This window comes from Catharus ustulatus, chromosome 29, assembly GCF_009819885.2.
Source record: "Catharus ustulatus isolate bCatUst1 chromosome 29, bCatUst1.pri.v2, whole genome shotgun sequence".
NCBI classification, from domain to species: domain Eukaryota; kingdom Metazoa; phylum Chordata; class Aves; order Passeriformes; family Turdidae; genus Catharus; species Catharus ustulatus.
Genome location: NC_046249.1, coordinates 5,048,664 through 5,068,525, shown reverse-complemented (window position 1 = coordinate 5,068,525; position 19,862 = coordinate 5,048,664). Strand labels below are relative to the sequence as shown.

At 54.2% G+C, this 19,862-nt stretch overlaps 2 protein-coding genes across 4 annotated transcripts in view; one reads left to right on the top strand and one right to left on the bottom strand.

The window, feature by feature from the left end:
- Positions 1-1,066, top strand: part of LOC117008412 (collagen alpha-1(III) chain-like) — a 9,891-nt gene extending 8,825 nt beyond the window's left edge. For both annotated transcript variants that reach the window (XR_004420308.1, XM_033082245.1), the window contains exon 2: positions 96-1,066. Coding sequence is in view for 1 of the 2 variants with exons in the window: in XM_033082245.1 (XP_032938136.1) it covers positions 96-165 (70 nt within the window). In the remaining variant the exon portion in view is untranslated. The remainder of the gene's footprint in view (positions 1-95) is intronic.
- A 2,726-nt stretch (positions 1,067-3,792) lies between these two features.
- LOC117008517 (MOB kinase activator 3A) lies at positions 3,793-17,418 on the bottom strand. Of its 2 annotated transcripts, none has more exons than XM_033082452.1 (4): positions 17,333-17,418; positions 6,754-7,296; positions 4,917-5,119; positions 3,793-4,044 (listed from the first exon to the last, which is right to left on the bottom strand). In XM_033082452.1, exons 2-4 carry the CDS (start codon positions 7,169-7,171, stop codon positions 4,015-4,017), a joined length of 651 nt encoding a protein of 216 aa, XP_032938343.1. In that variant the 5' UTR covers positions 7,172-7,296; positions 17,333-17,418; the 3' UTR covers positions 3,793-4,014. The 2 variants fall into 2 exon arrangements, with proteins under 2 accessions (XP_032938343.1, XP_032938344.1); XM_033082453.2 differs by lacking the exon at positions 17,333-17,418 and adding an exon at positions 12,393-12,696.
- Between the last annotated feature and the right edge of the window lie 2,444 nt (positions 17,419-19,862).

The following is a 19,862-nucleotide window of genomic DNA, read 5'->3' as shown; positions in this document are numbered from 1 at the left end:
TCCCAGCAAAGGCTGCCCCCACTTCCCAACCTCCCACTTTAAGCAAACCCTAATGGGATTCATGATGGATGTGCTCAATCCTTCCACCAAACCAGCAATGGACTGGCCTGGGATCCAGAGGAGGAAGAGGCCAGGGCCTGGCCAAGAAGTCCAGGAAACCCATGAAGGAGCAGAGTGACCCAGGGAGCATTGATGCTTGTGAGCTCAGAACCAGTTGTGGGATTAACACTTGGAGAGCAGATGGCTTTGCCAAGACTTATTTATCAAGGAACAATGAATGAACAAAGAAAGTTGTGGGTACAAGGAGCCCCCTGCACTTCTCCCTGTGAGCCAACTGCTTCATCCCACACCCTGCCACCAAGGCACCAGTGGGTCCTTGAGCTCTCCCTGCCTGGCAGTGTGACTGTGCCCTGGTGTCCTGGAGCAGGGACACCTCCCCACCCTGTGCCTCAAGGATGAGACCTTTCCACTAACAACAGATCTTTGGATGAGTCCAATCTGAGTTTCCCTTAATCTGCAGCTGGGCTGCACATCTGTGATCTCCTCTGGAGGTGGGACACATTTCAGAGTTTGGGATGAGACTGAGAGATCCTTCACCCAAGGTGGGGAGACCCTCCCTGCAACAGCCCCTCGGTGGGTTCCTGAGTTAACACCAAAGAAATCCATGTATTCAATTGTGTCATGTGTGAACCATTGTCCAAATCTGAGACTAAGACTGCACCTGGGCTGTACCTAAGGTCCATCAGGAGTTTAGGAAGCAGGGGGGTCTTGTCTGAACCTTGTACCTAACAGGAAGGTCTCTCTTACCCTTTTACATCTTCAGTCTCAGTGCAAATCATTCCAGCTCAATTCTAACTTGATTTTGTTTGGTCTTTTACATCCATGTAGGAAGTACCATAGGGAACCTCATCATTGTACTCTGTTAAATCACACTTTCATATTGAAATAACTTCTGTTAACTGCGTTGATGGTGACTCTTTGGGTGACCCTAAATCACTCATCTGTGACAAATTAATGTTGTTGTTAGGATCCTAAATCCGGATTCATGGCAGAATCAAGGCCCTGAAGCTCCTGAACTCCTGAGGGTTTAGGGGATGGAGAAGCCCAGTAGGGGAGGATCAGGGCGAGCCACGGCTTCCTGGGAGCAGCAGGAGACCCTGCTCTGAAGCACAGGGAAGGAGCATTTCCCTCAGAACATACGGCAGCCACAGCCCCCTCCGTGCTGCCAGCCCGCTCCCGCTCCAGCTCCGGGGCAGAAGCCATCTGTGCTTTTTGGGAAGGGATCAGCCCCGCAGAGGGGAGGCTGCTGGAGCCCTGGACACAGTACCTGTTTGGCCCAGACCCTGCAGTGCAGATCTGCAAAGCTGTTCTCTGGGTTCTCAGCACAGCCTTTGTGATGCCTCTGCACCCAACCAGTGTCGGGGAGATGAGCAATGAAAGTACTGAGAGGTTCTGGTAAAAGCTAAACCCCCTAACCAGGCTGGGCTCAGCACAGGGGGCCCAGTTTAGGTGGGCTCAGCCCTGGGGTCTCAGTTTGCAGTGCTCAGCCTGGAGGGCTCAGCCTGGGGGCTCAGCCCCAGGGGCTCACAGCTGCCTGCTCCCTGCAGCACCCACAGCTGCAGCTCAGGAGCGAGCAAACATGAGATGAAAGCCCAGGGAGATGAAAGTGGAGCTGGGGCTGCCAGAGCAGAGGCAGAGTGAGGCTGAGCTGTGGCTCCACAGACCTGTCTAGGCAACATCCTGAGTGTGGGGGCCGGGCTCAGCCACCTCCAGCCCTGCCACATCTTCTCCCACAAAGGTGCTTTACCTCCTCCTCCCTTGGCTGAGCTGGTCTCCCGAGGGGGGCCAAGGAAGGCAGGGCCCTGCAGCCCTGTGGGTCACAGCTGGTTGGGTGCCACACATCCCCAGACTCAGCACCCACAGCGTTCCAGGTCAGTGTGGAAAGGGAAGCTGAGGAACAACAGCATGAGCTGCCCTGGCTCCAAGGGCTGGCCCAGCACCGCTCACCACCCACCTGCAGCCCCACCACAGCTCAGCACTTGGGGCCTTGCAGGTGTCCTGGTTTCAGCTGGGACAGAGCCAATTCTCTCCCCAGTAGCCAGTACAGGGCCATGTTTGGGATCTGGATGAGAATAATGCTGATAACACACCGATGTTTTGGTGTTGCTGAGCAGTGCTTACCCTAAGCCAAGGACTTTGTGCGTCCTGTGCTCTGCCAGCAAGGAGGGGCACAAAAACTTGGGGGAGCAGGGCTGGGACAGCTGAACCAGGCTGGCCAAAGAGATATTTCACACCAAGGAACAGCATGTTCTCCAGGTGAGCTGCACCCACAAAACACTGGGAAGGGGCTGGAGGGTGGTGCCAGCACCTGCACTGGGCAGAGGAACAAGCAAGAGCCAGTGCTGCAGGCAGGGAACAGGAAGAGCTACGGCTGGGGAGCTGGCCAGGAAAACAATGTGCATCCCCCAAATGCAGAGCTTTTCCCAGTTCAGTCCACCAACCCCAATGACTGCACCCCTGGCTCCTTCCCATGGCAGAGGAGCCTCTTGCTAAGTTGGTGAGCTGGAATTCCCCTCCCCTGCCCCCTTCCACCTGCCTTTCAGAGCTGGGAGAACAGCTCAACCCTTGGGTACAAAGACACTGGAGACACAAGTCAGGACAACCCCGGGCTGCTGGGCAGGCCCCATGACCCTGGGACCCAGCACAGGGCTCAGAGCAGCCTGGGCCTGGCACCTGGGGAGCAGGAGGAACCCAACCAACCTCCCAGGAGCTGCACCTGCAGCACACACCCACGAGCTCCCAGCACAATCCCCAAGGAGCCCAAACAGCCAGTGTTTGTTTTGCTGATGGGAAGGCTCTGATGAACGTGCAGTCACGAGACGCTGGGCAGCAGCGTGTGCTGTGTAAATACAACATAATTTATTGGTTCCATTTCAGAGCACGAGTGGTATTTGTACGAGTGTCCTAACGGCAGGACCAGAAATGAGAGTCACGTATGTACAGAGATTCCAGGGCACGGGAATGCTTTGTAAGGAAGTGGTTAGTGGTGCAGTTTGGTCACTTATGGTCCCCAAATCCTAGGTAGACCCACTACCTACCTGGGGGCACTGCCAAGCTCTCCTCGTGCAAGCAGCAGGGGAGGCTGGGGGGGCTCTGGCTGCACACCAGAGATTTTGGTCCCAGATGTGCACAGCTGTGTGGGGTGGTGATGCTGAGGAACAGGGAGAAGGCTCCATACCCCAATGGGAAGTGAGATGTGGTCCCAGCAGGGTCAGTGTACCACGAGGGACAGGGAGGGAGGGGACAGAGGAGAATTCCTGGTGCCTGTCCCAGCACCTTCCCTCTGGTGGCCCCATGAGGAGCTGCCAGTGTGGATCTGTGTCCCCTGGGGACAGTGCTGAGCCACAGCCAGGCTCTGTGCAGGGCAGCTCAGGGCTGGGCTGACACACAAGGGCAGATTTCCACTCCAACTGCAGCAGCCATGGGATGAAGCCCAGTCCCAGCTTACTCAGAGGGAGTGCAGGAGAGCCAGGCCTTGGAGACAGGTGGGCACAGAGCAGCTCTGCCCCAAACCTGGTCTCACAGTCAGTGAGAGGTGCTGGGGGATCCATGTACACCAGTCCTGAACCCTGTGTATCCCAAGGGAGGTCCTGCTTCCATGGCAGCACCAGCCCCACAACACAGCTCTGTCTGAAGTGTCTGGCTCAGCTCACTCAGGGCTCACAGAGGAGGCAGCTCAGGCAGCTCCTCCACCCTCTGAGAGCCAACATTCCCATCACGTGGCCCACAAAATATTTTCTTTCTTTTTTATAGAAATTACTATAAAAAATTAGTTAATCTAGAGCATCTTTAAAAAAATATTCCTGCAGTATCACAGTTTGACATTGAAACTCATTAAAAATATATAATTTCTTAAACGAAACGTCTCTGTTCTGCCCTTGGATCACGTCTCCAATATGGGATTGGGGCTCGGAGTCCTCGGGAGGTGCCGAGGTGGGAGCAGAAGGTCTGAGCTCAGTGGCACATCCGGGAAGTCATTTCCTTCTGTCAAAGGGACACAGAACAGAAGGGACTGTGAAGGTGGATCCAGGTTCCCAGGTGAGGGTGTGGAGGAAAAAACCGCGTGTTTAGCTGTCAGTACCATTCCTAGGCATGGGGTGACACTGCTGCCCACAGCTCCAGTTTGGGCAGGGCCGTGTTCCCCCCACCATTCCCATTCCCAGCACATCCCAGTCACATCCTGACTCTCAGGTTCCTGACAGTTACACTGCAAGGCCAACTGGTCCTGAATTTGGGCAACCAGCTTTAGAAAAGAATCCCCTCAAGGGTTGGAAGAACTCCCAAGATCATCAAGTCCAACTATTACCCCACCACTGCTGTGTCACCACTAAACTATGTCCCCAAGTGTCACATCCACATGTTTTCTGAGCATTTCCAGGGATGGTGACTCCAACTCTGCCCTGGGCAGACCTTTCCAATGCCTGTCTCACCCCTTCAGTGAAGAAATTTTCCCTTAAATCCAATCTAAACCTCCACTGGCACAGCTTGAGACTACTCTCTCCTGTCCTGTCACCTGCTATCAGGGACAAGGCTGAATCCACCCCTGGCTGTCCCCTCCTGTCAGGGAGTTGTGCAGAGCCACGAGGTCCCCCCTGAGCCTCCTTTTCTCCAGGCTGAGCCCCGCCCCCCAGCTCCCTCAGTTGCTCCTGGTCCTCCAGACCCTTCCCCAGCTCTGTTCCCATCTCTGGACGTACTCCAGCCCCTCAGTATCTTTGCTGGAGTGAGAGGCCCAAAAACTGACCCCAGGATTTGAAGTGGATTCTTCTGAGAAGGTTCAGAGCCCTCTGTGACTCCCCCAGCCCTGTGCTAGCCACAGACCCTGAGAGTCCCACCTGCACCTGAGCCCAGACACTCACCAGGGGCTCCAGCTCCTTGGTGTCTATGAGATTGAACTCTTTCACAAAGTAGTAAAAGTGCTTGTAGCAGGTGTTCACGTGGGCCTCCGAGCCCATCTGGGTGATCCTGTCGAAGTGGTGGATGTAGACGTGGACAAACACCCGGAAGAGCCTGGAGAGAATCTTCTTCACCACTGGGAGGAAGTTCTTGGGGAAGGGAGTACCTGGGAGGGAAGAGTGCCCATGAAAAACCTTGGGTCAAGTTAAAACAGGTTGCTTAGGGCTAAAATAAATTGGTAAAATGGACAGATTGAGGCAAAGTGCTTCTGTCCCTGGTAATTTCCAGCTCCTTGCTCCTTTTTCCTTTCCTTTGGATCACATTTTTCAAAGCACAGATTTTTTAAGTGACAGAGTGATGCACTGCTGTGACTGAAAGCAGAGCCCACATTCCCAGCAGTTGTTTCAGTCAGCCTTCTACTCCTGTTGGATGTATTTATATAAACAGTGCAAAACACCAGCTACAACCAAGCAACTTCCCAAAGGAAAGGGCTGTTAACTCCCCACAGTTATCCCTTGTTTTGGTACATCTTTAGCTCTTTGGTTAAAAATTAAAGCTGTTAAGGTGCTCTTTGAAGGCTCCAGGACTGTGTTTGGCTGGGCCCCTGCAGCAGAGCAGTCTGGCCATGCAGTCACCTCCGTGGGATATCAGGGTGTAAAGTTCACACTGTTTCTGGAGGAACAAGGACGAGTTAAATAAACCCTTTCTTTGCTCTGCCAGAGCTGCAGCATTTCAGTCAGCGTTAAAGGATCTGGTAAAAGCTGAGCTGCAGACAATAATAACTAAAAAAACCCAAACCACAACCCTCATGCTGTCGGAAGCTCGTGCTGCATGCAGCCCAGAACAGAACCAACACCCCCAGTGTGGTCCCCAGAGAGCTGCAGCAGAGCCTGTGCAGCGTGAGAAGAACGGCTGGGGAGGGCTCGGTGCTAAAGCTGTCTCAAAACTGAGCATTGTTTATGGCTCCCCTCCCCTCTCTGCCCGCTCCACACCAGGTTCAAACAGAATTTTGGCACGGTGGAGGATCCCTGTGGATGCTGAAGTGGCAGATGTGCCTCAAATAGAGACCAACTGCATCCCATCAGAGCTCCAAAGGGATGAACACCGGAGCAGGAGGCAGGGAGGGAGGGAGCACTGCTGCACCTCATCTCCTCCATCCCAGGAGATGGAAGCTCTGCATAGGCTCAGTTGTATTTACCTGATCCCTTAGAGACTAAATTTTTCCACCTTCATCACAAAATAAAACCCAACAATCTCCGTGCCAAAGCTGTGTTTGGATTTGGAGACTGAGGTATCCTAGGCCAAACTCCCGTTTCCACAGCCCTGGCAGGAGATGAGACAAGGCCCTTCCCTCCAGAGCATCCCACCCCTCAGGAGGAGCGGAGGCAGCCAATGTGGCATCTAATAACAGAGGGGGTGATTATGGCACGTGGCAGCATCAGCAGGTGACACAGAGCTGTGCCTCAGACCTGGGCTGGCCATCAGCTCCCAGAGAGCCATCCTGCACCCAGCATGAACCACTCCAGAGCCACCTCTGAGACTGACTGCTCTAAGGGCAGCCTCCTGTTTCACTGCCTCCAGGTATCCATGACTCCCAGTGTATCTGGTACAGCTCCAGGTATTTCAGCACTGCAGAAGAGCTGTGAAGAGCTCACTGCACTGCCCACCTGAGAAGCAGAGAGAAACAGCTCTGCTACAGGGGTCAGCTGTGCTGCAGTATCTCCTGGAACAGCAACAGGGGCTCCAGAAAGCTCCACACCCACCTCCCTCCCTCCAGCCCCAGCTGGGACCCAAACTCACCGACGTTGGTGGGGAAGATGTCCTCGTTGTTGATCTGCACCTCGATCCAGTCCATGAGCAGGTTCATGTACTGGGGCGCAGACAGGGCCGTGGGTTTGCGGTACTTGTGCTCGTCCTGCCACCGGTACTCGTACTTGGGGCCCCCCGACATGACGGGGCAGGACTGCTCCGTGCAATAGTCACTGATGGTGCCGTAGATGAGGTTGATGCGGTTGAAGAAGTCCACGACGTGCACGGCCACCCAGTCGTTCTGCTCCTCGCCCGGCGGCAGCTGCACGGCCACCTTCAGGTCCAGGCCGGCGTTGAGCGAGGCCTGGGCCTTCTTGTGCAGCTCAAACCGCTGAGTGCCCGGCTCGAACTTGCGCTTGGGCCGGAAGGTTTTGTCTTTATTGAACACTTGCTTTAAAGCGTGGGACATTTTCCTTCTCTCGTGTCTCTTCCAGGCCCGCAGCGGTGACAGCCGGAGGCGCGGCCACTTCCCAGGGCAGGGCTGGGGTGACTCTGATCTTCACAGAAACCTCCCTCTGCTCATCTGGTCCTGATCTGCAACACAGCACAGAAGGGCAGCGATTAGGAGCAGCTCTCTCAACAGGAAACCTCATTTAAATCCCATAGGAAGAGATCTGGGATGCCATCTGGGCCCTTGCCCCACATCTGAGAAGGGGGGGAGCCCACGGCAGCTTTCCTTCCTCCCCCTTCCCTTGCCCGTCTGGAGCAGAGGGGAGGGAGGCTGGAGGGGTGACCTGGGCTGAGCACAGTCACCTCCTGACCTGTTCCATGTGGGAATGAGGGAACCAGCCCCACAGCCATGGGAGGGGGCTGCCACTCACCCTGACATTGCCACACCACGAGACCTCAACCCTGCAGAAATGTCACCACCTGCTTGGCTCACACAAAGAAGGGTAAAACCAGCCGGGTTTCACCCAAATCCCATTGTCACCTCTGCATCCCCACCTTTGGGAACAAGGTCAGGCCAGGTGATGCCAGCCCACACCACAGCTCAGAGCTGCTGCCAGGCAGCCCCCACCAAATCAGTCACGAGAAGTGAGAGACAGGAACCAAGGCAGAGGGTAACAAGAAGAAGAAGTCACAGCTCAGGCACCCGGAAAGCAAATATCCTGAAATAACACCAGCCCTGAGAGCAGCCACAGCCTCTTCTGCAGGTGCACACAGACCATAAACATATTTCCCATTTCAGTTTAGTTCCATTTGCAAGTTGAAAACTGGAAAGCTCATCTTCCTCTTCCAGACTGTAGAAAAGAATCAGCTCCAAGGGTGAGACACAAGTTGAGATCTGAAGGGATGCTGACGAGAAACAGAGCTCTGTTTATCTGTAGCTAATTATACCTCCTTTGTTCCCACATCCAGCCCCTCACAGAATTTGTGACAGGCTGCTCTTTGATGAAAGCTTAAGGCAGAAAGCTTCGTGTACCAAAAATATTATTTTACATGTGCTGGACAGAGAAATGAATAAAGAAATAGAAACTAAGCTCATGCTTTAAATAGCATAAATAAGTTCCCATAATTTCATAAGCAAGAAAGCAAAAAAAGAAAACCTTTCCCCAAGCAGAATCTACTGAGATTTACATGAGGCTACAGCGTTGTTCCAATAGGTAAATAGTGTCCTCAAACGCTGGCAAACACATCCCAAACTCAAGGTCATGACTACCACGGCTGCAATCGAGCCCGTCTCTAACAGATGCTGCAGTGCTAATCAGCAGTTCTTCTCTGGAGAAAGATTAAAAAGCTTTAAAGCCAAGGCCTCTTGTTTCCTTACTTAATTACAATGAGGAAGAAACCCCAAACCACTCCAGTTCACCCCACTAAGAACAGGCTCAACATTTCCTGCAGGAATGGGCTCAGTAACCTCTTCCATGCAGGAGCTGAGAGATCCAAACCCCAACATGGGCTATGATGTGTTGGGAGAAACCCTAAAAGCATTTTAATGTGGTTCAGTGAGATCCACCACGGGCTGAGAGGTGAATCCAGAGCAGACATGTCATCATGGAATAGTTTGAGTTTGGGTTGGAAGGGACCTTAAAGACCATCCAGTTGCAATTCCCTGCTAGGGGCAAGGACAATTTCTATGGGCAGGGACACCTTTGGTGTGCAAGGACACCTTCCACTAGACCAGGCTGCTCCAAGCCCCATCCAACCTGGCCTTCCTGCTGCCAAAACAGCTGCTGTGACCCTGTGAGCCACCTCAGGGGAGGCAAACCCAGCACAACCCCTTGGCAGACGTGTCCTTTGGAGTGTGATCCTGCCCCAGACGTGACAGAGGAAGAAGTGAAGGGTGTGGAGAGACAGATGAGTAGTGCTGGTTACCAGGAGCTGTGTCACAGCCTGACCACATCCTGTGGCAGAGCCGGAAGCTTCAGAGACTGCGCCCACCCCGGAACCGAGGCACAGCCCCCAGGAACCAGCAATGTGGGCAGCAGGTGCTGAGGCTGAGGCTGCTGCTACTTCCAGCAGAAAGTCCAGGAAAGCACTTGTGATGAGTTCCCTGCACTGGAGATGGAGGAAAACATCCTCTCACACAAGAAACAACAAAGCAGCACCAGCACCGCCCTCCATGCGGCTCCCTGGTGCAGTGACTCCATCCCTGCTTCTTGTCTGGAGGATCTGCACTGCAGGGCCTGGCATGGATGTGGATGGAGTAAATCCCAAGGGTAAAACCAAACAGGCTTTGGCCCCATACATCAAGAAACAAACACCAACCACTTTTCTCATTTAAGCAGGATGGAGAGACTTTTCATAAAATCCCAGAATATCTGAACTGGGAGGGACCCTCAGGGATCATCAGTGCAACCCCTGGCCCTGCCCAGACCCCCCAACAATCCCACCCTGAGCATCCCTGAGAGCGGTGTCCAAACGCTCCTGGAGCTCTGGCAGCCTTGGGGCCGGGACCATTCCCTGGGGAGCCTGGGCAGTGCCCAGCACCCTCGGGGGGAAGAACCTTTCCCTGAGCTCCATGCCAAGCCCTGACACAGCTCCAGCCCTTCCTGGGCTCCTGTCCCTGTCCCAGAGCAGAGCTCAGCCCCTGCCCCTCTGCCTCCCCTCGGGAGGAGCTGCAGCCCCCGAGGAGTCTCCCCTCAGTCTCCTCTGCTCCAGCTGAACGAGCCAAGTGCCCTCAGCTGCTCCCCAGACCTTCCCCAGCTCCGTGTCCCTCCTTTGGACACTCTGCAACAGCTTTGGGTCCTTCTGACCTTGTGGTGCCCAAGGTGCCCCCAGCACTGGAGGTGAGGCTGCCCCAGTGCAGAGCAGAGTGGGACAATCCCTCCCTGCTTCTGGTGCCCCCCAGGACACGGTGGCCCTTTGGGCTGCCAGCAGTGACTCAGATCCAACTTGCCACCGACCAGGACCCCCAGGTCCCTTCCCACAGCGCTGCTCTCCAGCCTCTCATTCCCAGCCTGTCCCTGCACCCAGGGCTGTCCCCTCCCAGGGCAGGATCTGACACTTGCCCTTGTCACATGGTTGGGGGTTGCCCAGCCCTCACATTTGTCAGGGTCTCTGTGCAGGGCAGAGTTTACTTGGTGTTGAGGCAGTACTCATCCTACAAATAAATTCCTGATCCTATGGACACATCATCCCTGAGAACTGGGGAGCTCAACACAGCAGCAATTGTCTCTCAGACGATTCAGCATCTGTGTGAAGCATTAGCAAAATGAGTAGCTGAGACATCAAGCAGATGCAGCCTATTTAATTACAGTCTCTGACTGCAATCAGCTAAAAGAAACATTTAGCTCTAGGAAAAAAAATAAAAATAAAGAGGCACAGAGACCAAAGCATCCCTGACATTGCTTGGGGATGATATCATCTGTACAACACCTACTTCCACAGGCAGGAGTCACAGCTGACACCGCCCCCGCACACAAGGGAAAGGAAAGGTTAAAGACAATTGGGAAATGGGACATGCAAAGTACCTGGATGTTATCTGCTAGCTTTAAAGGTGAGGGGAAAAAACCACTCCCCTTCCAAACAAACCTCAGTACATTTTGTTGGCTCCTCCTTTCAGCCAGCCAAGATCACAGCAGACGTCACTGGTGCTCCAAGAGGACCTTGGCCATCGCTCGGGATCACTGAGCCCATGACCCCTGTGGGCTGTCCAGAGCATGAACACACCTCCAGCTTATCCCAGGGACACGGGAGGAGCAGCTCCCTACTGTGCTGGACTTGCCTGCCCAGGGGTCTCAAGGCCTGGCCCTCCCTTCCCCTCTCATCCAAAAGCTCCTTTTCTCTGACACTCTGCTCGTGCAGCTCCAGTCCTGTGCTGGTTTTGCTGCCAGGGCTGCTGGCACTGTCCTGCCATTCCTCTTCCCTCGCCAGGGATGGTGGATCATGAGGAGCTGCCTTGCTCCAACACCAGGCTCTGGGCAGAGGAAGCCCACACAGCTGCTTCCCAACTCTTGGTCACTTGTACAGGCAGCTCAGAGTCTGGAAAAGGGAAGAGTCACCTCCTCCAAAACACCAGGAAACCCTTTGTGCCTTGCTGCAACCATCCCGAGGTTTTCCAGGAGCCAGCAGAGCTCCCAACAGATCCTGCCCTCCCTACAGAGGCAGAATAGCCCAAAAATTACTCCAGGAGTCCCATGACTGCTCCATCACTGCCAGCCCCAGCAGCACTCCATGCTCCCCTCTGCTGCCAACACTGCACAGGGGTTTAACAACAGCCAAGGAAAATCCAGCAAGGCAGGGGAAAACCAGCAAGGCAGCAGTCAGCAAGCTCCTACCTGTGCTCCTGGCCTCAGCAGGTCACTCCTGCAGAGGGCTCAGCCCTGCTCTGCACCCTCTGTCAGTGCTGGCAGGCACGGAGGCCAAGCTTCCTTTTTCAAAAGAGGGGAAAAAACCTCCCCGTTGGTTTCATGGGCGAGGCTCCGCAGCTGGGGAGGGGTCAGACACGAGGCCACCTCCCTCCTCTGTGACCCCAGCGCTGGGCGGGCCACATCCTGCTGCCTCTGGTGAAACAGCCCTTCAGCACAGCCCAGGGAGCAACGCAGCTCTCCAAATCAGGGATTTGTCCAGTTTCCTGTCAGGGAAGCCAGGCTGCTGTCCCTGAATCCCACTAAGTCTAGCTGCTTGGGTGGGGAGCCTGTGATTGTCACCGTGTCCCCAGAGCTCCGCAGGAGAGGGGAGCCACGATCCTGCTTCCCCCTGAGCCATTCCCAGACCAGAGTTCCCAACACAGGACACAAAACCTTCCTGACTCATAGAGCAGCCCTGATAAAGTTACTTTGGATGCACTGAGCATTTCAAGTAAAAGCATGAATTTACAGAGTGAGAAAGAGAAGAAAAGCAGCTCCAAACAGGCAACGTGCACAAAACAGCCAAGACGCACACGCACATTTTTTCCATAATTCCACCCCCCTCCTTTCACACATCCCTTCCCATGGCCACTCTGCACCAGCCCAGTATCTCAGGACAGGATGATCCTGGTTTTCTCCGATCAAAGGAGAGATTTTACTACAGAGAGCAGGGACCAGAACAATCCTGGCAGCTGCACTGCACTAATGGCAGCCAGTTTCTGCGCCTCCAGAGCCAGTCTGGCAACAAACAAGGGCTTGTCTTCCCAGGACGAGACTTCCAGCTGCTCTTTTGAATGGATTTGTGATATGAGGAGCGAAGGTCTGCCCAGTGCTTACCTCGGGAAGGGCAGGGCAGGGCAGGGCGAGGAGGGCTCAGTGTGGCTGGAAGGCACCTCTGGCCATTCATAATCCCGGCCAGCCGGCACTTCCACGTCAGCCGCTTCCTGTCTGGCACTGACTGCAGCCTCCCGGCCCGGGGAGCTGCCAATGTTTTCCCAAAAGCTAATCCTTCCCCTCTGCAAGCTCCGTGTTTCCTCCCGCAGGATCACTCCGTGTTGTCACGGCCGTTCCCCTCGGCACTGCCTTCCCCGGCCGTCCCCCGTGCTCAGCCCCGGCAGCTGAGGCTGCTCAGAAGTTTCTGGAGAAGGAAGCTCGACCCAGCCCAGCTTCACCTCCAGCCCCAGCCCGGGCACACACCAGCCCCACTCCATTCTGCTGCTTTGCTGGACAACATCCACATTTTTCTTTTAGAAAGTGCTTCAGCAGCAGCCTCCGCAACCAAATCTGAAGAGGGGCACACTGGAAATGCTGAATTCCCAAGGTTTGGGCAAACAAAGAGCCTTTTGTCTTTCACCAGCGTCGGCTTTAAGAGGGTCCTGCCTGCTGCCAGCCACCCCCAGGCCCCGCTATTCCAATCTGCTGCATAATTTGGAAATTCCCAAGTAAGAAACGGTACAGTTCCCTTGGGACTGCCCACCTCTCCTGGGACTTCCCGGCTCTCCAGGTCCTTCCTGGAAAGAGGGTGGCTTAGGAGAAGGGAAGAGGTTGGTTTATGAGCAGGCAGACTGTTTACACACCTCCAAGCCATGGAGAGGCAGAGCCCATATGCATGAGGAAAGCAAAAGGCATGATAAAAGACCAGAAATAGTTATCCTGGGCTTTAAATGGCATCTCCTTTGCCCCTGCAAGGCCAAGCATTCCAGACAATCCTAAAGTCGAGTTAGTTTATGGAATAAAGGGAAAGCCCTGTTAAATTAAGATGTATCTGGGATAGCAGAAGACCCAGCAGAGTGGGTCTGGCAGAGCCCACCAAGAGCTGCAGGTGGGAATGCTGCTGGCTGGAGCAGAGAGCCTAGGGCAGCCAGCAGTGAGACACCAGCATCCATCCCCGGCAGACAGATGAACAGGGAATTTGTTACTTGGTTTAAAGCTCAGGATTTACATTCAGACCACGGGCAGTGACAGGAGGGACGTTACAGGTGACACTGCTCACACTGCACAGGGATGCTGAGGGAGGGCAAGTGAGGCAGAGAGTGCTGGGGAGGCTGGAAAACCCAGTCTGGCAAGGGAGAGAGAAGGCAAGAACCCCAGATTTCCAGTGTGGTTTGTCCCCCTGGCCTACCCCCCACAGCCACAGAAGAAGAAAAGCCACTTGAGAAAGTAAGTCCTGTAAAAGGTCCCCTCCTGCTTCCCTCCCCAGAGGGGAAGGTCAGGCAGCAGATGCAGCAATTTCTAACTGTTCCCATGGAACAGCAGTGACTGCAGGGAGCCCCACAGAGCCCCGGGTGTTACTGACTCAGGGCCAGCCCTGCTGCCTCTTACGTGACATCTGCATCCATTGCAATGTCAGAGCCCTGCTGGAAGGTTTCCATGGATCCAGCAGGATGGGGCTGCGTGTGGAGGCAGAGCTAATCCGCTGCAGGCTTTGCAGGGCTCTGCTAAGCTGACAAGCTGGGTCACGACTCCAGCACACAGGTTAACTGCACACACAAGTATTCCCAGGGCAGAGCAGTGATGGCATGGTAGGAGCAGCTCCCTCTTTTCCAGGTCCCAGAGCAGCCTGGTCCTTTGGGAAGGCCTCTGGCCGTTCCCACTACAGGGCTGGAAGGGCAGGGCAGTGTTTATTAAGTCCCAGCTGAGCTGCTTGTCTCTCCCTGCTTGTGCAGGCTCTGTACTGTCCTCACTGGACAGGGATATTTCTGGGCCTACAGCAGTTCCATTTCCTCTCACTTTGGGATCTGTCCCCACCCAAGTCAAAGCTAACATCAGTTAGGAGCATGAAATTTGCATTAGGATGATAAGATGACTATGGCACCATTCTAACAGTGGACTGGGATCCCAGGAAGTGTGGGATCACACCCCAGGCAGAGCTGGAGCACGAGCTGGCCACACGGCCAGCCTTTCCCAGAGCATGGCTAATCCCAGGGACAAACATCCCTTTTCCCCATGTTAATGTCACACGTTGGGATGAATGGCAGGATTGTTTCTTGCTGACAGCAGAGCCCCACGAGGCCTCTCCCTGGCAGGAGATAGGGGAGGAACTCAATCCCTGAGCACAGCTCCAGGCACAGAATGAACCCATGGATGTGGAGCTGGAGACCACCTCAACACCAACCACATCACAGAGCGAGAGGAAAGAGAGGGAAGCAAAGGCAGCCAGACAACAGCTCCAAGAGAGGCTGTAGAAAATGCAGCCATGGGGCCAGCTCAGCTCCTGCTGCAACCTCAGCCACAGTCTGGGTGGCTCCAGCTCACCCTCTGTCCCACGGGTTCCCTGGAACCAGCACAGGGTCACACATGGGAGTCTGGCAGCATCACCACGGTGGCCTCGTCTCACTCACACTGACCCAACACCAGCACCAGCCCTTTGGGACCTCAGCCAGGTTTTCTGGAGGAAGTCAAAGCTGTCAGAGTGTGATACATTGTTTTGCTCTGGCTTTGCCCACTTGCAAAAGTTGTTGTTTTGCTGGAGTTTTTTTCTGGCCTTTGCTGACACCATCCCTTCTTCTGCCCTCCCTTCTGCTTCACATATCCAGAGTAACAACCCATCCAATTCCACCAGGAGCAGGGCAGCACCTCCACCATAGCACCAGCTCCAGAGGGAAGCAGGCAGCAGATCAAACCAGGCCTCAGGGATAACTCTGCCTCCCAGGGGCATCTGGAAAAAGGAGGATAAAGGTGCAGCCTAAGGTGCACTCTTTATTGACAGCATTAGCTGGGTATTACATATTCCTAAAGATAAGCTGATAAACCTCCAGCAAAGCTGGTTCTGGATCCACTTACAGCAGCATTTGTGGCTCAAGAACCAGAAAACACTTCCCTGTCTTACTAGAAATTAAAAGTCAGAAATCGAAAGCAATTCTGTTCCCAGACCTGTGGACAGGAATGGAAAGGTTTTGCAATCTCTGTGCTCTGACCCCAGATACTTTCACTACTCACAAAGGACATTTTTTCTTTCATTAGTGCAGCCATGGAGATCCCTGGCCCTCACAGAGGAGCAGGAGTGACCAAGCATGGCACAGATCTGGACAGTCCAACCTCCAAAAGGGGACTAAATCACCCCATTCCACTGGGGGGGTGCTTTTCACCCCAGCAGTAGAAGGGTCACGTTAGATATGGACAAGGAAGCAGCTGGAAAACGGCTCCAGAGGCAGCTGAAGTGAAGCAGGACAACTTTGCTGGGTGTGCTGAGTCTACTCCAAGCTTCCCAAGCACATGGGAGAGCCCATTTCCATGTCTGGTGATGGCACAGCTGACAGTGCAAGCCCAGGTGTCAACAGAGCATCCCAGCAGCTGCAAGGTGAGCCAGGCACAGGGACCCTGCTCAGCACCTGCACTCAGCTCCTCGCTATAAACCAACAGCTCCAGGTTTTGCCACCGTTGGCAAGAATTCCCAATGCTCCTCTCCCTCTTTCTGGGGATTTTGAAGAGTCAAAAACTCACCCAAGGTTCACCTCAGAGTGAGTGACTAAGACAGAAAGTGAATGTGAAACATGGGATACACAGTCCAAAGAACAGTGACAGACATCCAGAGGGAGCTGGATGGGAGCCTAAAGTTGGGAAAGGAAGCAGAGTGCAAGGACAAAGCCCTGGGGACTGTGATAAACAGGTGGCTGGGGAAGTTCCACATCTCCCAGCAAAATCCCTCCCTGCCCTGCAACTTGGCAAAAGATTTCCAGACTGGAAAGGGGTTTTTAACAAAGGGATGGAAATTCAGGAAGTGTGGCCATTCTGCAGCTCCAAGCTCTAGGAGGAGGGAATCCTGCCTTTCACTAGCTCTGACAGAAATGCTTTTCCCAAACATCTGTGCTGGACACTGGACAGCTTCAGATCCCCTGCCCTTTCCTTTTGCCTGTCCTTCTCACCCAGCTTTCTTTGAAGGAGCTGAGCTCACTGTGCCGCAGATCAGAGCAGGGGCAGCTCTGTAAGATCAGGATTCCCGAGCCCGCAGCAAGAGACAGAAGCAGAGCAGGAGTTTGCTTTCAAGTTCGCCTGACAAGTTCTCCCTCATGACAGCTGAGCCGCGGCTCACCATGACCTGAAAAAAAATGGAAAATTCCCCATTCCCCGAGCAGTTTAGAGATGGAAAGGTCTGAACTTCAGGGCTATGTCTTTACCTATGGCAGCTGGGCTGGAGAAAGTCGGGAGGGAGAGGTGAGATAAAATAGGGAAGTTGTAAGCTGTAACTTCACAGTTGTGCCACCAACCCCCTCACTCTCTGCGAGGTTTTTTTTCCCTCATTATGAGTTTTTCGGTTGCTCACGAATCCTGCAGCGGGTCCATCCCCTTCCCGACCCCTCTGAAGGGAGGGGGCAGTACCCGGCACCCAGAGCTTTGCTCGAGGATGTCCCATCCAGGGGGTTTGTGCTCGGGCCGGGCCAGCACGGGCAGATCCGTGCCCTGCTCCCCGCCCTGCCCGCCCCGGGGGGCTCCGGGCCCTCCTCAGGGGGCTCCGGCCGGGCCGCGGCCGCCATCGCCCCCCGCCCAGGCAAACACCAACCACTAACAACCAGAGCGGGGATGCGGGGGCCGCGGCTCAACAGGTCCCGGCCCGGCCCGCCAAGGCCGGGGAGGGCCCGGCCCGGCCCCGCCGGGGGAACGCGGCCACCGGGGCTGGGGGGACACGTGGGCAGGGCCGGGCACACGCGGCCCCCTCCAGGCCCCTTTTCCCCGGAGACCCCTCCGAGCCGCTCCCGCAGGGCCCTCCCCCCTCACAGACTCTCCCGTGTCCCCTCACACCGCCCCGTGTCCCCTGGCTGCCCCCCGAGCCCCCGCACCTGCCGGGCCGCGCTCCCTCGCCGGCGGACGCGCACCGCAGCGAGCCGCAGCACTCCCGCAGCGCTCGCTCAGCGCTCCCTGAGCGCGCCCCGCGTCCCGCGCTCCGCCGCTCCCGCGCGCTGCCCCCGGCCGGCGCTACTTCCTCTTAAAGGGGCCGCGCCCGCCACGCCGGGCCCGCCCACGGGAGGGACGGCCCGGGGCAGGGGGAGGCACAGCCGTGCTGGTGGGGGAACAGTTCGTGTTTTACCGTGTTTTTAGTATTTTATTAGTTTATTTTACTCTGCGTTCTTTTAATCTATTTCAATATTTTATTCTACTTATCTGAATTCCTTTTATTCTACTTTATTTTCTTTTATTCACTTTCATGTTCTATTTTATTTTCTACTTTATTTTGCTTTATTTATTTATCTTAATTTGATTTTATTTTCTACTTCATCTTCTTTTTATTTTCTATTCTATTTTTATTCTGTTTTAATTTTCTATTCGCTTTTGTTTTCAATTTTCTTTTATTTTTATGTTTTCTTCTATTTTATTATTTACTTTAATTCTGTATTATTTATTTTTGTAATTGTATTTATTATTCCCTTTTATTCCCTTTCGGTTCTTTGCCTCTCTTCCATTTTGTTTTATTTATTTTCTTCTTTTAAATTTATTTTCCCATTTTAATCTGTTCTGTTTGTTTTCTTTCATTCCCCTTTACTCAGTGTTTATGTTTAGGGGAGCAGGGACAAGGTGGGGATGCTCGGGTGCAGCATTTGTTATTGTACTGTTCTTAAGGCTAAATGTGCTATTTTGAATTCACTCAGGGAGATTCCTGGGAGTGCACAACTTTATATAGCTGACATTTCAATATCCTAGGCATTAGAGTCCACCACACATGCCATTTTATGTCTGTACTTTGTTCTTTACCTAAAGAATTAGTAACTTACTCAGAACCATATTTTTGGAGTGTCCTCAAAAAACGTGGAGGGACCTGCCCAGACCTCAGCTTTAAGGTCACAAAAAGGAGAAGTGGCTGGAAGCAGTTCAAAGGGAACTGCTCACAAATGTCAAGGTGGGAAACCCCTGGGGAGCCCCAAAGCTGAAGCAGAGCCTGCAGAGCTCCTGCTCTCCCAGCACTCCTGCCTGGAGCCTGCAGAGCTCCAGCGCCGGTGCCCCACAACCTTTGCAGCCCCAGTTCAGTCCCCAGTTCCCCCCTCTGGGGGTTCACAGCCCCTCTCCAGCCCAGCTGAGCTGCACAACCTGGGGTGAAGCTTCAGCTCCTCGGGGCTCTCTGGCTGCTCGAGCTGGCCCCGGCTCCTGGCAGCGCTTGGCTGCTCCTGCCCAGCAGCTGCTGCTGCTCCTGCTCCCCTCCTGCTCCCGGGAACAGCCGGGCCCTGCTCCAGCAGCCTCGGAGCCTCTGTGCCTGCATTCCTCCATGGAGCAGATGATGCTCTGCCCCAGGGCAGGAGCCTGTGTGCCAGGCAACTCCGGGTCACAGAACCACGGAAGGGAGGGTGGGAGGCACCACTGGAGCTCACCTGGCTCAGCAGGGGCCCCTGAGCACACCAGGATTGTGTCCAGATGGCTTTTGAGGATCTCCAGGGATAGTGACTCCACCACCTCTCTGGGCAGCCTGCGTGAGAGCTCAGTCACATGCAGGGCAAAGTTCTTCCCCTGCTCAGGTGGAATTTCCTGTGTTCCAGTTTCTTCCCATTACCTCTGGTCCTGATAGCCCCAGGCATTTTATCAAGTATATATCCATATATATTATATATTGTGTCATTCTATATCCATCTCTGCTCTTGCCCCTGCCTCAGCTCTCAGCTCCTGCAGCCTCTCCTCACAGGAGACTCTCCATCTCTTCATCATCCTCACAGCCCTGCCCACACCCCATGCCAGGAGCTCCAGCTGTGCTCCAGAGGAGCCCAGAGCAGGACACAGCACTCCAGGGCTGAGGAAGAGGCAGGATCACCCCCCCACCCCCCCCAGTTCAGCTCCTGTGGCTCATTTAACACTTGAGGTTTGCTCCAGGTACTTCCTGGCTTGGGGTTTGCTTTTTTGTTTCCTTCCTATTCCATCAGATTTGTGCAGTCCCAGCCCATGGCAGGGCCTGTGGGATTCAGTACTGAGAACAGAGAACCTGGATCCTCCCTGAGCAGCAGCTGCCACCAATGGGCAGCAAGGTACTGGACAATTCCCAGTGCAGAACTGGTGGCTCCTGACTCTCTTGGGATTTTCTGTCCCAAGATGATTCTTCCAGCTTCTGGTGTGACTGGAAAGCACTGGGGCATCAGCCAAACCAAGGCCTCATTCCTGCTGTGGCAGGACAGGACCTTAATCCTCATCTCAATGTCACCACGTTTGTCACAAGTTTCCCTGGAGGCCAAGAGGAAGTAACAGCAGGGGCTGATTCTGGCTTCATTCAGACCAGAGCTCTCATTTTTCCAAGTGTTGGATTTTAGCTGCAATCATGAGCCAAAAAAAAAAACTTAATGGAGAGTTAACAGAGATAGTAAATTATTTTTTCCTGTAATTTCAGTGTTAGTA

What these genes read in the sequence shown, in the direction of transcription:
- LOC117008517 (XM_033082452.1), bottom strand. Translation starts at nt 7,171, where the DNA reads ATGTCCCACGCTTTAAAGCAAGTGTTCAATAAAGACAAAACCTTCCGG. An exon ending in CATCTTCCCCACCAACGTCG is followed by an intron (nt 5,120 to 6,753) that starts GTGAGTTTGGGT and finishes CTTCCCTCCCAG; the next exon opens with GTACTCCCTTCCCCAAGAAC. An exon ending in CCAAGGAGCTGGAGCCCCTG is followed by an intron (nt 4,045 to 4,916) that starts GTGAGTGTCTGG and finishes TCCCTTTGACAG; the next exon opens with AAGGAAATGACTTCCCGGAT.